Below are 18312 nucleotides of genomic sequence, written 5' to 3'. Positions count from 1 at the left end.
ACTTCACTTCAAAACCAAATTTCTTTTTGTGAATTTTATTTATTTTTACGGTATTTTTAAAAAGTGAAATTAATTCTTACTTATACGATTTAAATGTACTTTTATTGAAATATATACACTTTTGTAATAACTGTAGATCATTCATTTATAGAAAAATTTAACGGAGTTATTGGTTTTAAAGGTTACGTCGTTTTTAGCTTTATTATTATTGTCACAATTACTTAATTATTGCACTTACTTAAAATAAATTTAATTTCAAAAAGGACTTTTTAAATCTAAGTGGTATTCACGATCTCGAGTAATTATAAGTAGCATAAAGCACCAAAAAAATACATGTATTCGAATTGTGTGCTGGTGTTTCCGATTTGCTGAGCTCCTTACTTAAGATCGTGAATATCACTGTTAATTTTTTTCCTTTAGACACAAAATATATGTGAAATTTTATTAGTATATTAAAATTTTAATTAAATATCATTAAAACACCTTCTAAACTCATTTAGAAATTCATTATACCCATAAACACATTATATAAAATATTTTAAAAAACAGTTTTGGAGATATTTGACTCAATAATTTTTTCGGTTGAACATTTTTTTGACGGTAAATATCGACAAAAGTACCTTAACTCATACTATAATTATTCCTTCTTGGCCGAAAAAATCAGATTAGGAATTTACGAGAAATATATCTCAAGCACCCTATACTTGTATTTAATTAGTTGACAATGTACCATATATATATTGTCATCAAATTATCATATGTTTTAACCGTTGTTGAAAGTTGCTTAAAGCTTCTCTATTATTATTGCTAAATGTATCTGAAGAGTTTGAAAATATTTATTTTTTAATATTCTTATATGCAATAATTAATTATCCAAATAATATTTAAGAATATATTTCCTAATAACCTGCATATATTAAATGTGAACCAATTATTTACGAAATTCAAAGGTGATGTTACCATGAAAATAGGAAAAAATTTAGTTAAATTGCAACATAATTCCTCATATTTTTCAGCAATCGACATTTCTGCCGCTACTATTATTACTGTCAAAATTCCAGCCAATTACTGTCTACAACATTTCATCTATCAACACAAATAGTCGCAGGACAAGTAAACCGAGAACATCGCCGAAAGAAAAATGACTACTCAACTTACAAAATTGCCAAATTTTGAAGAAATTTTACAAATTGCAAAGGATACATTTCGTCAAAATTTTGGCTCAGAGCCAGAATTGGGTTGTTGTGCACCAGGACGAGTAAATTTGATTGGCGAACATATTGACTACAATGATGGATTTGTGTTACCTATGGTAAGTAAATGTATACAAGTAATTAGAGGAGACAGTTCGGTTTAGCACTTGGTGTGCACAATTTGTTCCACTAATTAACAACATAAAATTTTACTGTCATTGCGAAAACTCCAGATGAAAGAAAATTAGTATTTATGTCAATTAAATTTATTTATTTTTTTATTTTATTTATTTTTTTATTTTATTTATTTTTCCATATACATTTGATGCGCTCCACAAAAAATGATGAAGGCTTTGCCGATGGTGACGCTCATTGTAGGCAGCCGTTGTCCTGGCGACGAGGCTGATATAATTACATGTAGTGCCAGTTGCGAAGAAAACAAGGAGACAGCTCGTGCCAAATTCAGTTTGACGAATATGGAGCCTGGCAAGACTAAGTAAGTTAAATAAAAACTTTAAGTAACTTAAAGTATTTTCAAGTTCAATTTAAAGTACTTAAATTTTAATTTCTTCCATAATTGCTTTGCTCAGTTCTCATTATTTCTAGGGACTTAACAACTGAAATAGCTCTTCTTTTCTATTCACATTGGACATATTTGCTCCAATTTATGTTGAAAATGTTGATAATTTCAGTTGCTTTGTTTAATTTTGAAATTACAGCTTTTTGCTGATGGAAAAATTGCTTCAAACTGGGTATACCTGATAAGAGGGGACAAGTCAGTTTGTGTCCGGGCGACACATAAACTCAGTGCCACTGCATTGCTATTTCCTTTTATAAGTGCTCGCCCTTCTGAACATTTGCATTTTGAAGAGTTCCTTTTCAAATGTTTGCCTTTCCTTTGTCCTTTTGTTTGCGAAATTGTTGTATAGGGATTGCATAGAACGGAACTCAGTTTGTCTGTTGTGCAGTCAGTAGAAAATTTGGTAACAAAATTATTAAATGGTAAACTATGCATAACTGTATTTCGATAAGGTGCACAATTATGTTACACTGAAAAAAACATCATATCAAAATCGGGAATAATGTTGGCAATCCATAATTCGAAATTATAATATATAGCTATTTATGTAGCTGTATATATATAGCTATTGTATAAGGCAGAATAATCCGCAAAAGAAATATTAGGTGTTATGGCAATCATATGGATTTCTAAGAATTGTTAAAGAGGTTTCAAAAAGCAGTGAACTACAACAACAAAAATTCTTTCATATTATTTTAATTAATTGAATTTTTGGCTGACCATACAGCTGTTTCGAGTATTGCCAAATACCGATCATCAGTGGTCTTGGAATTATTGGAATTATCTATATTCAATTATTCGTAAATAATTTTTTGAGACTGCAAGTACCAAGAGTCGAACTCGTACCCTGCCAAATTAGAAGCTCATTTTTAGATTTGTGAACGTAAAAAATAACGTAGATTAATGCAATGATCTGATCAAGCAATTTGAGTAATAATGAGTAATATAGCAGCTGTGTGTTGTCTTTATTAGTTTTGTATGACGGGTGATTTCATAAAAAATTTGGAATAATGACTTGGAATACTAATATTTGGCATACATCAGAACCCAATAATATTACTGCTGTAATTTTTAAAACCATTATCGTTAAATGGCTTTGTTTATCTTTATAGTAGTGATTTACAAATTTCACATAATCGTAAGTAATATTAAGACTAAGTATAGTGCTTTTAAACGAACACTGGCGGGATCAGCAATTCTGTTGGGTCACAAACAGTCTATATAAAAGAATGTTCTTCATAGGAAAAATGCTACAATTAATTCAAATTTTCACATACGCACATCTTGATTTTTTTCAAGTGTACTTATATTAAAATTTTTGAAAAAGTTCTTATGAATGCACATTTGTCCACCAAAGGTAAAACCGTAGTGACTGAGTAAATAGCAAACAGGAAGTCAATGATATAAATACGCAAATTAAGAGTCTCAGTTTATCTGATGCCAGAAACAGAACTGATAAAAATGAAGTGTTTTCTCTGCTAAAATCTCACTTCAATATAAAGTCCTATGAAAAAAAACTAACCTTAACCTTTGACGTTTTAAAATTTGTGTAGCAGCACTTCTCGTGCAGCCACTCGCTGTGTTTATTAATCCATCACATTTACGTAATACCAGTGATGCTGTGAGGTAGTTTGCTGTGTATCTAGGTAAAATGTGTAATTCAATTTTACAGATGGGCAAACTACATCAAAGGAGTTATACACTATTACAGCAATAAGGTTCAGGGTTTTAAGGCAGTCATTGTGAGCAACGTACCCATTGGATCTGGTCTATCGTCCAGTGCATCACTTGAGGTAGCTACGTTGACATTTTTGGAGCATTTAACAGGACGAAAAGTTGAAAGGTAAATTAAAATTACTTAATGCCTTCTTTTAATTTTAAAGTCTTTATTTTAATGGTTTTTTTATATATTTTTATTCTGGCTGTAGGTCCCTTCATGTTAAATAATAAAACTTTAATATTTTTTTATTAAACTCTATATGTCGATTCTCCTTGAAAGTCATCATCAGGATTATGATCTATAAAGATAATTAGAATAATTTTTAACATTTGTTATGTATTCATTATTAATCATGAAAATTAATAACTAAATAATTATAATAGTTATATTAAAAATAGTTAGAATTATTTTTATAGATCGTAATCCTGATGATGACTCTCGACGAGAATCGAAATATAGAGTTTCACAAAAAAATATAGAAGTCATATTATTTAACAAGAAGGTCCCACAACCAGAATAAAAGTATATAAAAAAACCATTTTAACCATTTTTATTTTAAAATTTGTGCCATTTGTTTTTTTTTTTGTAAAAATTAATTTTTATTCTTTAGTAATGCAAAACGTGCTTTAATTTGTCAAGCTGCCGAGCATAATTATGTAGAAATGCCTTGTGGTATAATGGACCAGACTATTTCCGTATGCGGCCAAAAGAACCATGCTCTGCTATTGGACTGCAGGTAAGATTAACTCAAAATAAATGTTTGAAATACAAATCATCATTCGTAGAAATTCATGAAAATCTGATATGAAGATCTTAAGGGAATAATATTTGGTCTTTTGAAAAAATCATAGCTTAAGGGAGCATTTAAAATATTGAGGTTTCGTGAGAAAATGATTTCAAGACAAAATTGCTTATGGAGTAACTTTAAGAAAATATTTTTTTATGTTAATAATTAGCATTCAAAAGAAAAAACAAACACTTATCCATACATTTAAAAGAAAAGAATAAGTCGTCAATAAAGGCGGAACCATGTTTCATATTCTCCTTACATAGGGTGTGGATACTCTGGGTATGTCTCAAATAATTGATTTTACAATATATAATTGTAAATATAATATAATTTACATAATACAATATATAGAGTTGAAATAATGTGAGTTATTTTTTAAAGTTCTAAGTTTATGTTTGTAAATTTTGAAGTTGGTATGACATAATTACGTCAACATGACCAAACTGACCCAAACTCATGATATGAAAATCCAATAACTTAAGTAAATATTTCTTTATTTTCATATCTGGCTGGTATTAAAATCAGTAGAGACTTAGAAAAACTTTTAATATATACTCAAGGTTTACCATATCTAAATAGGCTTAACTTAGTTATTCTAACAAAAGAAGTCCTGGGTTTTGGATTTGAATAAATTTGTCAATAAATCAAATAAAAAGCTACTCTTTCAAATTCAATGATATGAGTCTAGTCGGCAATTTTGTTATAATATTTTAACAATCATTTCGCTATAATTACATTGAAATGATATATTGTATATATAAGATACTGGAAATTTTTTTGTTTTGATATGAAATTCTTTTTTGGAGTCCAATCTGTATGGAAGTTCTCATAACAGTTGTAAATAGAGTGAGAGTAAGTTTTAAGAAAATTGTTACCAAGAAAAAAAATGCTGTAAGTCCCAAAAATTTTGTGGGGGTAACAACACAGAAGAATAATGTCTAATGGAATCACCTTCAGAGAGTGAATTTAGGAGTTCGGTATATGGTATTCTGGTAAAATGTTAAGCATTAAAAACTCATGGGCTATGTGATACATTTACTTTTTTAGGCAATTGCTGGGCTGTTATGAATGTTTTCATCGAATTGCTTTTATTCGATTGCATCCAAATTCTAAATTAAGTTGATTCGCATTAAAAGAAAAAATTAAGGGATAACTTCAGAAATTGCTTCTTTTCAGTTGTGGGACAGGTCAAATATATTACACATGATGTGATTTGTTATCCTATAGGTAGCGGGTGTTAAAAAAAAAATCGCCCAGTGGGTAGGTGATAGTAGGGTGGTGTTACAAACGGTGATGCTTACAGGGGTATCAAATTATAAAATGACCACGAAAAATTACTTAAAGTACAAAATTGTGTGAGTTATTAAATTTATACTGCTTAAATGAAAATAATAGCAGATAGAAGGGAATTCAGTTTAAATAAAAATATATTTCGATCTGCTATAAAGAATATAATTCGTATCCGAATAGTTACTCAAAAAGGATGAATATGTTACTCTCTTCATGTAGATCACTTTCAAACTTTGAGCAGATAATAATATAATTATTCCCTACAATAGAGAAGAGTGAAACTAAATGGTATTCGGAAATCCTGTTTATGTTGTAAATGATAAAGAATATATAAGTTTATTTCAAACCAATAGTATCATCAGGTGTAAGACAAAATTGGATCAGAATGTGAGTACAAATTTGTCATTGGTTATACCAAGAGTGCACTGTATATGCGTCATTGTTTTAAAAATTGGACAGTTTGCAAAATCCGGAAAAAAATATCAAAATTATTTCCTGAAATACGGGTCTTGTAATTTTATGAAATTAGATTTTCCCAAAATCCGTCCTGATTTGTAGGAGATTCACCCATATACACACAAATTTAAAAATTTTCTTAAAATATAAATTGATTGGAATTCAATGATTAATGATTTCTCCAATTCTTATAATAAAAGAGTAAATAATGATTGTTTAATGACGGTCTACCGGTCTACCGGTCTACGGTTCATTGGATTAAAAATAATAATTATAAAAAAATTATTGAAAATATATTTGTATAGTAGTATGACATTACACGATATTGAAGTATATTTTCTGTTTTAGAGACTTATAAATTGTTTATGTTTACGATGAATATCGAACCTTTTGTATACGAGTTAAATAGAAATTTTTCATAGTTATGCAAAATACTATGTATATAAGAGTATATAGAAAAAAAAGTCCTGTCCTTAGCAGAATACACCAAATATTAAAAAACTATAAGCAAAAAGCTGCGAATATTATACTCGGTGCTTTCTGATTGAGCAAAGCAATGATAATATCCTTTCTGTCAGAACTTCTGCAACAAACACTTGCCATCATTTTTCAAGTCCCTTTTTAGAGCAGAAATTACATTGAATTAGAAATTCTTTTTATTTTTAAATTTGTCACGCAAACTTGAATAAAATAAAACGAAGCTCGACTATGAAAAGAAATTTGCACGCGACCCAAAACTGTCAAACAAATAAAAAATGTTCTGAACAAATTCGCCTTTGTTGGGAGCCGATGTAGTACTTTTGCAACAGTTCCTGATTCTATTTTATTTCTGCAATGTTGACGACGTAACCGCTGCACCATACACAAAATGTCAGGAACATGAGAGAACTTAATATTCAGCGGCGTAAAAAGGCAAATTTGTGATGATATTATTTCTTTTATTTATTTTGGCAACGAGCAAACTTCCAAGTTTCTTATAGTTTTCCAAAAAACTACAATGGCATTTTTTATATAATACGAGTACATAAAAAGGATGCACATATTTTAAATTAAATTTTTATATTATATATGTAGTGAAGTCAAAGAATACTAGAACAAATATTTAGAAATTTATGAAGGAACTTTATCACTATCTAATTATAAGTAAGTAATTGCATTTGTCTTTGTATTGTTTTTGCTAGAATTCCTTATATTATGTGACTTTTATTTATTTGTTCCGAATTATATATCCGCTCTTTATACTCTCGTTTCAGTAATATGTAGTTCCTTACATTTGAACCTATTAAATATTTTCGTCAGAATAATATATAAATATATATGCAATTTGCTCTCAAAATAAATTAGGATATCAAAAAAATGCTGATGTAGTTTTTTGTTATAAACAGACGTAGTCTTAAAGAGTTACAACTTACAAATATCGGCTCTGAAGATGAGTAAGGAGTAATATGAACTAACATCACGTCTGAAAACAAATGCCAATAATGCTACATCGATCATCATTAAAGACTAAATTAAAATTGCGAAATAACTTAAAAACATCGTTTATTATTAAAGGAGATTTAATGGAATGCAGAACAATTTGAGTATTTACGTAGTACTAGCGTCGAATGGTGGTAGAACAGTCGATTGGTAACAACACATTGTGGAATCTATTTTAAGAATGTTTAGAGAAGTGCTGGAATACAGTTACAGATTAGACTCTATTACACATTTTTGAACAAAAAAATTATACTAATAATGTAGGGCCCGTACCGTGATGTAAGTGAGACTGTAGAAGAATAAACAATTAGGAGGTTTGTGATATATCTATAGAAGAAAATGTGATGAGATTCATAAAAATGTAATGTCTTGCGTGTATAATGCCTTAAGAATAGTGCAGATAAGAAATAGATCTGCGCAAGGATAGTTCTACCATAGGTGACTCGACTGTATAGTGGAAGTCATATGAAAAATGCAAGCAGCAAACTGGAAGTAAGTAGCAGTAGAAAGAATAGTATGGAGGACATACACAAATTATATGTGGGTGAAAATATATTAAGTTTGAGTCACCATAATTTCCGAACTCATGTTAACAACATTTGTTAGGCATATAATATATATAAAGGATTTAAAATTTTTATACAACTTGAGCTGATTGGTTCTTTTGTGCTTCTCTAGGGGATTTTTTGTCCACATGTTTTTTCGGGTGAAGTCTTTTATATGGCCTATTTCTTGGTAAATATTATTAATAGACAAGCTCTATTTCAATCGATGGTTTTATTACTGGGCCAAAATAGTCTTCTCCGAAAAGAATACACTATAACCCGAAACAACCTGTATATTAGATTGCTAGTGCCAAGGATATTTAGAAAAACGTACAGGTGTTATTATAACTGCTGATCATTCTTCAACTTATTGACACATTTCCTTATTAAGAAATATTATGAAATGATATTTATAAGAAATAAAATTATGCTTTGAAGCGGCTACTTAGGTTGTAGTTATCTTTCATAGTCTTAGTAGGTATATAAGGCTATAAACACTTTGCAAACTCCGTTATTGTTCTTATTTTATTTATTATTTATTATTTTAAGTTTATTTTAAAGTTTGTGAAAATAAGTATAAGTAACGTTTAAACCTTCTACAATTTTAATACATAATAATAACTACGTATTTATACATACAAAGCAACTTCTGTAGTTTCCTCTTAAATAATAATCTCATATATAAAGCTGCTAATTATGTCTCATTAGTTTCAATATGTGAATTATGTATCTTTTTTTCCTTTATAAAATTTAATTTAATTAGTTTCGTCAGTTGCAAATAATGCATTCCCATTCATATTATGCAGTTAAACCAAGTGTGTGTACAAAAAAGTTTAGGTTTTATTAGTTGAAAAACTCCAATAGTTTATTTGCTTTTTGATAAAAAATGGACACTTGGTAGGCAAATTACGAGTATTATTTTAGTAGTTCAGGTGAAGGAAGAGCAGTAAGGTTACTTTTACAAATGGCATCCAAGTTTGTCTGGGGTATCTAACCCCACTTCATCATTTTCATACAATAAACTTAATTTACAATGCCTTGCCTTGCCTAATGGTATGCACATACAAAGCAAGGATTACCGGAGCAAATGGTAAGGACATTTTACATTCAATAGTATAAAGTTACAGTTGCAAAAGCTTAATTGAAATAGTGGGTTTGGTAAAGAATAGCAAGTGATACTATTGTTTTCAAAATTCAAACACTGATATAAATGGCAGATGGCCTGCACAAAAACCAGAAAGCAAAAAATATTTGGTAACTATTTCGTTAGCGCTGCATTTGCTGTCTAGGTGCAACTTTTCAACTTCAGATAGCGCACATACTCCCAACGCTGAGTATAAATATTTGAGGCTTTCATTCTGCAATCATACTCAGCTCATATGCAAACTAATGCATTGTTCTATTCCATATATGGTTGGTATATGTGGGGGCTTATAGTAATCCCCAGACACATCATTATATTCAATTTGAATTTTATTTCATTACAAAATTGCATACAAATTATAGAGAATGAACCGTTGGATTTGGTTGAGCAGCAGTACCAGTTGCTGATTTAAAATAAGTTTTGTTAATCCTTTTAATTGCAGATCGTTGGAAACATACCAAATTCCATTTGTTGCCAGTGAAAAAGACCTCGTGGTTCTAATTTGTAATTCAGGTGTGCGGCATGAGTTATCAAAGAGTGAATATCCAAAAAGGCGCGCACAATGCATGCAGGCACTCGAGTTAATGGCGCTGAAGAGCTATAGAGACGCAACAGAAAGCAGCTTGTCAGGTAATTAATGCATTTACTACATCTACATCCACCTTTGCTAGAGCCAGTGCCAGTGCCAGTGCCAGTGCCAGTGCCACTGCTACTACCACTGCATCTGCCGTTTAAGTGCTGCAGTTAAGACGATTCTCATTGTGTGAGTTTGTCATTTTGTCTTAAATTCTGGTGTTCACTGGCTTTTGTACATGGCAATGCACAGTGAAGTACTAAATATGCAAAATGCCTTGTTTGCTTCTTGTTGAAGTGGTGAAAACACTTCAGACGTGCCAAGAGGTGATGTCTAAGAAAACGCTCACACTTTCGGTAAAGTGATGCTACCAATTTAAACTTGTTGTTGCTTACCTATAAGTTGCATAAAGTTGACCTGAAGTGAATTCTTGACAATTTTCCACACACACACACACACACACACATCTACGTAAACATCGAGTTTTTCAAATCTTTTTTTTACTTTGAATAAGATACAGGGAAAGTTGTCTTGACAGATTATCTTAAGAGATTGAAGAAGCTTTTCAAAGGTAAATTGTTTAACTAACGATTTTAGTATCTGTTCTGTAATGCAGTGTTAATTTTAATTTAATTGATTTAAATATACTAAATTCAATTATTTTAATGTTCAATTAATTAATTAATTAGTAAATTACTTAGGATAATTTGTAATTGTTAAGTCTGAAAAAATCACTAAATCTTGGTGATAAAAATTCTAAAACTAATCCACAACATCATTTAGTATTTAAATGAATCATATACACATTGAAAATGCACTCATTACTAAGCACATTTACTTTCGTCTTCGCCTACTTATAGAAACACCGCAAACCCATAATTACCTAGCAAAATTTCAATTTATATTCATTTAATTGCAATCTATTATTATGATTAGGGGTTAAGATGCACGGCTACCACAATGCATCTGTTCTGCGTATTTGCAAACAAACAAATTCATACAGTACGCAAAACAGCATTGTTGTTGTTGCAAATTTGTTGGTTTTTCTTTTATGTATAGTGCAATTGTATGGTTGGTTTTTATTCTGTCAGAAATATATTTTACGCAGCAATGAATACCGAGGACAAGTAATAAAAATTAAACCACAACTAATAATGAAAATGTCAACACCAAAGATAAAGAAATGAAAAAAGGTTCTAATAATAGACCTGAACATTTTAGTTAAAATCCTATAGGTGTAAATAAATATTTATATTTTTGTTGAACTTAACAATAAAATATAAAGAGTATTTTAAAAGCAAGTAGCATAATTTTACAACAGAAATCGTGTTCTTATAATGAAATTGCATAAGGAACTGGCGCCATCTTCAAATTTAGCTCAAAATGTCCCCTGCGGATGGGTCTCCCGATTACCCTTCTTGCTCTCGTACGTTGTTTAAGCGGTGCCTGATGACTAGCAAAGCATCTTTGCGTTATGTTTAGATTGGGTGGCTCAAAATTCATTATCATAAATCATGATAGATCCTATTTGTGCTTTGCAGGTTTTTTTTTTTAAATTTTTATTACACAACACACAACCATAATGCGCTTATTCTGCAAATTGCTTTATCATCTATACTAAGTTCTTCATTTAAAATTGAAACGAGGTACTTTAATTTGTGGATAGCTGTTCTTAGATACAGATCAATGTTTCAATTAATATAAGTAGAAATAATCCGTTCGGTTTTATATTTATTTGTATTTTATTGATAACTAAGATATGATTTCAGTTGCTTAGTTTCCATTCCAAAGTATCAAACTAGTATCAGCACAGTGTCATTGGATTAAAGAATGTAGCATGCTATCTTGTGTTAGATGTATGCTGTGAAGAGATCCATGATTCATAACGTCAATTGGGCGTGCGTATTCGCTTCATACATATGTTCTATATGCTTAATTTAGTATAATGTTTTGCTTTTGTATGTTGTTTCCAGATCTATAAAAATCAATGTCAATGTTTCCCTTTTTTTTTGACACTTTTCAATTAGATCAACGATTGAGTGAACAGCATTCATTGTTATGAGACTTTAAAGCTTTAATAATTTATATGAAGCAACAGTACATTTTTATGTTGCTTTATAAAAGCCGCAAGCTATATAAAAATTGTAGTAGATCAGAGAACTTTGTATATTGTTACTTTAGTTTTTTTATTTTATTTTCATTTGTAAAAAGTTTTATTTCAATTTTTGGTTTAAAACTTAACTTTGACTGTGTGACGCAGACAATTAAAATGCTGTCACCCCCTTTTTTGTATTAGTCCCAATAGAAAAGGAGGCTGGCTAAATCTTTTGAATTGTTTATACCTTTTCCATCCTTTGCCTTTTTGGTGTTTTTCTTTTTCCGATTTTTCTGACTTTTTACTAAAAGCTTTCTAGGATATTTTTCTAATTTTCTTATGGTTTATATTTTTTGACACTGATTTTCTTTTACAAAATTTGTTGCTTCATGTGGGCGTCTGAGTTACATGTCAAAGCATGTTTCTAACGACATAACCTTTCACCATCCTACTTCTGTTTTTTGTATCTTTTCAGTTTGTCTACTTTATTTTGATGTATGAAAAAGTACGTTTCATATAATTACTCTTCATAGTTGATTGTGGCGTCATTTATCCTGCAGCGTTTGCTTTACACTAACAAACACAATTTCGTTCACATGTGTTGACACACGCTTTTCAAATTCATTTCATTGACGCCTGTAACTCTGTTATAGATACTTTTGAAACAGCAAGATACCAAGTGCAAACAGAAATGCTTTCAAAGATATTTATTTATTTATCCACAATAGTTCAATGTGCCCGGGGCTATGTCTGTCTGGTGCAAATGCAATATTACTCTCATTTGGCGTAATTATTTTGCCAAACTAAATCAAAAAAATAACTGATATAAATTTTTTGAGTATCCACAACTGCAAAATATATCTGTTATTCTATATTCGAAGTAATTTCACTAATTGTTCTGAAATAAATTTTTAACTGACTTCGTCCTAAAAAGTGCAACAAGAAATTTCAGTTTCTTAATTACTTTTTAATAATTTATGAAACATTTTCGTGTTTGGCAACTTCGAAGAAAGAAGCGAGTTAAAGTTTTCTATCCTTTTTGTTAGAATTTTAATTAGAGATGGTAATTCCGTCAGCATGGAATTTTAAATGGATTTTCGTGAAGTCCATTTTCAAGAGACAGCAAATGTTAAAATTCCTAAACGAGTTAGTGAATTCATTCATTATTTTTTTTTCATAATCAATTTTTTTAAATGGACTGCTTAAATGGACTGTTTAAAATTTTAGCTTTTTACTGCTTAAATAATTCATTTTTTAGCTCTGTGAATAATACCTCATACAAATAATTATATGTGCATCATATTTTTTCAAAATTAAAAAAAATTAAAATATTTAAAATTTTTTTTGGGTATGTGGTTTTATTTATAATATGATTTAAGAAATAAAAAAACAAGAAAGTACCAAATTTTAATTAAATTTATAATAAAAATACTTATTTAAAGATTACTTTCATAGTAAATAATTTTTTTATTTTGGTCTCTTAATTTAATAAATGTTAATGTAATTCATTTTTTTTTAATATTAATAATTAATAGTTTAACCTTTGTAATTTAAAACTAAATTGAGGCGATTTGGCATAGAATTGACTAATGAATGTAAAACAGATATGTCAATTTTAGCCCACTCATGTTCTATTACCGATTTAAGGTCTCGTGCCGTATCAAACTGTCTTCCATTTTTAAAAACACGGGCAGAAAGAGTTCCCCAGAGATTTTCAATGAGATTTAAGTCAGGAATCAATGCTGGCCTTTTGTATACGGGAATTTTTCTGTCACCAAAAAAGAACTTTGTTACCTGTGCAGTGTGAATTGATGCATTATCCTGCTGATAGGTCCAATTATCACCATATAAATTACCGGCAAATTCCACTAACTCAGAGTCCAGAAGCTCTACATACATGCTGGCATTCATTTGAGTAGATATGAAGCATACAGGGGTCTTTCCTTTGTAGCAGAACGCAGCCCATATCGTAACAGTCCCACCACCAAAACCTTGCTTGTTACAGGATACCCGATCCTGTCGTAAATCACGCCAATATTTTTTGCAATTGTCTGGGCCGTCTAAATTAAATTTTTTTTCATCTCTAAAGACAATAATGTGAATAATGTGAATAATTTTATTCCTTGTGATTTGAAGTGCCATATGGGCCCCTATTTCTTCGCTGCTCATCTAATCATCCACTGCTAGGCGTTGAATTCGGCGCTTGCACCGGTTATCGATTTTGGTTTTCCGGCCACTACGTGGAGCTGTACCGTATTCCGCCGAGTTTTTCAGGAACCTGGAAACACAGTTCCTATGCCGATTGAGTCTAGTCGCTATTTCGGCGATCTTGGAGCCGTTTTTATGCATTCCCATGATGATTCTCTGTTCGTAATCAGACAAACTAGAACCACGCGGTATTATAGCTTAGTAAGATTAAATATTTTTATAATTTTATATTTTTATAAATAGTAAATTTACAGTAAGGGTGCAAACCAATTTCTGCAAATAAACTGTTCTCCGCGACACAATATTCAAAAATGTTCAGCTAGAAGTGTTTTGCACATATAATTATTTACTATGGAATACGCAATGTACGATCATATTTTTAAAGTAACGGTACAGCGAAGAACAGTACAATGGCAGAATTTTTGTTGCATAGCAAGCACAACATTCTAAGTAACAATTTTGCATTTTTCAAAATTCGAAATACCAACTTATTTGAAAATATTTCTTGAAATTGATATTTGCTTCTGCTAAACCTACGTAATATTAGCTGATATGGGTTTTGCATTTTATATATATAGTCTCTAAAAAACAAATCCATATTCTCTTACACTAGCAAGCTGTTGAAAGATTGTTTTTTCATATATAGAAATAAGACGCTTCTCAACCTTAGTTAATTTATCTTAAAATTGGCTAACAGAATGTGGGAATAAACATAGTAATACCTTATAATTAAAAAAGAACGAGAATTTAAAAAAAAAACGCAAAATTTTAATTTTTAAGAATTTTCTTTATTATCGTCTTCAAAATACTCTCCTCCTGCGGCAATACATTCATGCCAACGGTTGATCCAATTTTCCATACAAGTTTTATAGACCGACGAAGGTATGATCTTTAGTTCACCCAGCGAATTCGCTCTTATGGCCTCTATGGTCTCAAAACGCATTCATCGCAATGTCAATTTGAGTCGGGGGAAGAGGAAAAAGTCACACGGGGCCATATCTGGAGAACATGGTGCTTGGTTCATGATATTGGTGGAGTTTTTGGCCAAAAACTGCGACACAACCAACGCTGTAAGAGCCGGTGCGTTATCGTGGTGCAAAATCCATAAGTTTTCCTTTCATAAATCTGGGCTCTTTTTGCGAATGGCCTCACGCAAAGGATGCATAACGGCCAAATAATACTCCTTATTGACCGTTTGATCGTCCGGAAGGAATTCGTAATGCACCACACCACGAATATCGAAGAAAACAGTCAGCATAACCTTGATTTTGGACCGACTTTGGTGTTCTCTTTTCGCTCTCAACTCACCTTCGAAACACCATTCGGTCGATAGTTGCTTGGTGGGCATGTCAAATTTATAGACCCATATCTCTTCACCAGTTATGATGCTGGTGTTCGATGAATGTGGGTTCACTATCTGCGTTGGAAATCATCTCTTTGGCTACAACACAACGACGCTTTTTTTGAATGAAATTTAGCTAAAAATCGCCACACGAAAAATTTTCAACTTCTTTGTATAGACGCCAAACAAAAACTAATCGTACGATATGCGTTAAACTTTGACAGAATGTCTATAATAGTGGTGCCAGCGTGAAAATAAAAAAAATTGCCGATTGGATAAGCGCGGGAATTCAAAAATAAAATTCTCGTTTTTTTTTTGTTTACAAGGTATGTAATTTTTATGTTTTTATTAGGAACGATATTAGACCTATTAATTTTAAGGACCAAATAACACAATGGCAAAATAGATTTAATTTCTAAAAATGACTCACACTTGAATTAATGACGCATAAGTATACTTTTACTACAATCATCGTTTTTTGTATATAAAAGTTAAAATAAAAATTTATAACAATAAAAAATTCACTGCAGTGAATTCTGCTGCAGTTTGAATATTGCATTGCATAAACACTTCTGGAGAGTTTAACACAACAATTAAAGCCCTACATGGCCTGTAATTCTGTAAGTCTACTTGAATTTTTAAATGGCGTTGAAAAATTAAACATGTACAAAACAATCTTTAATCTGCATTTAAATTTAAAAATATTAAATATTCTGTAGTCATCAACAAAGCACTTGATACTTCTGTTTGCACTGCACTCTGTTCCACACTTTTTACTTCCGCTTTGCTTGTGCATTCAAGCACAAAAAGTGCAATCTCACATCATTTGATTGCGCATATTTTCTAGTGAAGCCACTTATGAAGATACTCCACATTTTTCATTTAAGCTTTTGGTTGGTTGGTTGGTTGGTTGCTTGGTGCGATAATTTTTTTTATGTTCCTGCCATTTTTTGACGCAGTTTTCGTTGACTTCATCGTTCTGTTGAATATCCTCATTGTCACTTTGGCAATTATGGCAAACAGCTTTACGAGTGCCAGAAATTAAAATGATGATGATGACAAGCATGAGTTGTTAGCTCTAATACCAGATGCTGTGAGATGTTCGCCTTCCAGCTTCCCTTTTTGTATTACGAATGCTTTCTTCTCAGATATTTGTTTTATTATTCGGCAGTAACATTCATGTGATTTCAAACCAACTCAGTCAACAGAGATATTTTATCTTCGATAGATAGAGTTATGAGGTCTTCAGGTGTGACAACGAAAATGTCATTTCATATTGACATGGAACGAAAGACATGTCAGCACTTTTTACCAAGTTAATACATAAAAATAGAAAATTCTTAAAAAGATCAAAAACTATTTCATCATTCATTTAAGTATTTTGCGGTAAACCATGAAATAAATTTAGTCCACGAATGCTGCATGAATTTAGTCACTTTAGTCACTTTCAAAATAAAAAACATGTAAAAAACAGTGGAAGTAAAAAAACTCAAAATCAATATTTTATTTTATTTATTTTTTTTTTTGATTCAAAGTTAAAAGTAAAATCGCCTTAAACTGCAGTAACCAGAATTCATTCGAGCGATAAATTTCGTTTTTCTGCGGTGCTTACAACTTTGTGAACCACAAATGGAAAGCCAACTTCCGCTGCACAGGTGATGATGCTACCGGAAGTGAAGTTTTATCATTGCTTCAAAGATGATGCAGCATCGCCAATTTACCGGTAAAACTGGTCAAATGCGCGCATAAATGCCTCAAGAAATATACACACACAGAAGTGCAAAATTTCCAATAGAAAAACGAAAAAAAGTTCAGAAATTTGAATTTGAATTTTAGTCAGTTTGGTTGACAAATTTTTGCACATCCTGCGCAATTTATGATGCTCTTCCTTCTTGTCAATGAAGTTTGAGTTTAGTTTTTACAAGGAAAAAAGTAATTATATATGTATATACCTATGTATGGGTTAGAAATTCACATTCCTAATCCGAGAAGAGTAAGTCAGTTATTGATAAACTTATCTCGGAATATCTTCCTTCAATACAAAATAAGTCAATGTTCCATTTTGTTAGGAATCATTTTCCAATAGTACTGTGGTAAGGAATTTAATAAAGCAGGAGGGATTGAGATTGGCTGAAGTAAAAAAAAACAGACCCTTTAAATGAATAAAGAGCTATATTGTTCATTCATTGATCAGTCAACAAAAGCATAGATGGAGCAGCATTTTTCCTGAAAGCCTGATCTTGAAGAAAATTTTTGGCTATGGGTCTGTTCACAGTTAGGAATGTTTTAAAGAATTAAATTATTTTTTTTTAAAAGTAAATTGAATTTGATTCTATTTTTTAATTCGCTCTTTATTGCTGAAAATCAGTAAATTTGCAATAAAATTTTTAAGTAAAATTGTTGTGAATGTTTCTTTGAATTATGTATATAACTTAGTGAGTTTAATAGTAAATGTAAGAAGTAATTGAGAATAATTATTTTTACGATGTTCACTATTTCTGAAACTAGACAACACTGATTGTTATCAGGCGTCATTTGACGTTTCCATACGAAAGTTTGACATTATTAAACATAACCTACCTTAAACTCTTTGTCAAAAGAGCGTTAATTGTGTTATTTACAATGATTTGTAAATTGAGTGTTCGCGATAAAATGGAGGCCCGATCAACTTACTTCCACATTTGGCAATGAAGCTTCATCCTTCGCCACTGCGAATTGCTGGTACTGTTCGAGCACGTATCGATAAAATGTGGATGAAAATTAGCAAGTCATTACAATGAATCCAAGCCTTTATTTGCATTGACAGTTGAAAGCATGGACTGATGCTGTTTTTGCTTTTTTTGTTTCTATTTACTTTTTGTGATATTGTGATCGTCGCACTGGTAGGCAGTTTCGT

At 30.9% G+C, this 18312-nt stretch overlaps 1 protein-coding gene across 1 annotated transcript in view; it reads left to right on the top strand.

Moving 5' to 3' along the window:
- The first annotated feature begins 933 nt into the window (after positions 1–933).
- The window catches only part of LOC119668993 (galactokinase-like), a 33837-nt gene continuing 16458 nt past the window's right edge, over positions 934–18312 (top strand). The window contains exons 1-6 of the mRNA XM_038078719.1: positions 934–950; positions 1017–1312; positions 1544–1689; positions 3446–3616; positions 4104–4229; positions 9640–9827. Coding sequence (XP_037934647.1) covers positions 1142–1312; positions 1544–1689; positions 3446–3616; positions 4104–4229; positions 9640–9827 — 802 coding nt within the window. The 5' untranslated portion in view covers positions 934–950; positions 1017–1141. The remainder of the gene's footprint in view (positions 951–1016; positions 1313–1543; positions 1690–3445; positions 3617–4103; positions 4230–9639; positions 9828–18312) is intronic.

Source organism: Teleopsis dalmanni, chromosome 1 (genome assembly GCF_002237135.1).
Source record: "Teleopsis dalmanni isolate 2A chromosome 1, ASM223713v2, whole genome shotgun sequence".
NCBI classification, from domain to species: domain Eukaryota; kingdom Metazoa; phylum Arthropoda; class Insecta; order Diptera; family Diopsidae; genus Teleopsis; species Teleopsis dalmanni.
The sequence above is the reverse complement of the archived record's forward strand: the minus strand, read 5'-3'. Positions and strand labels throughout refer to the sequence as shown.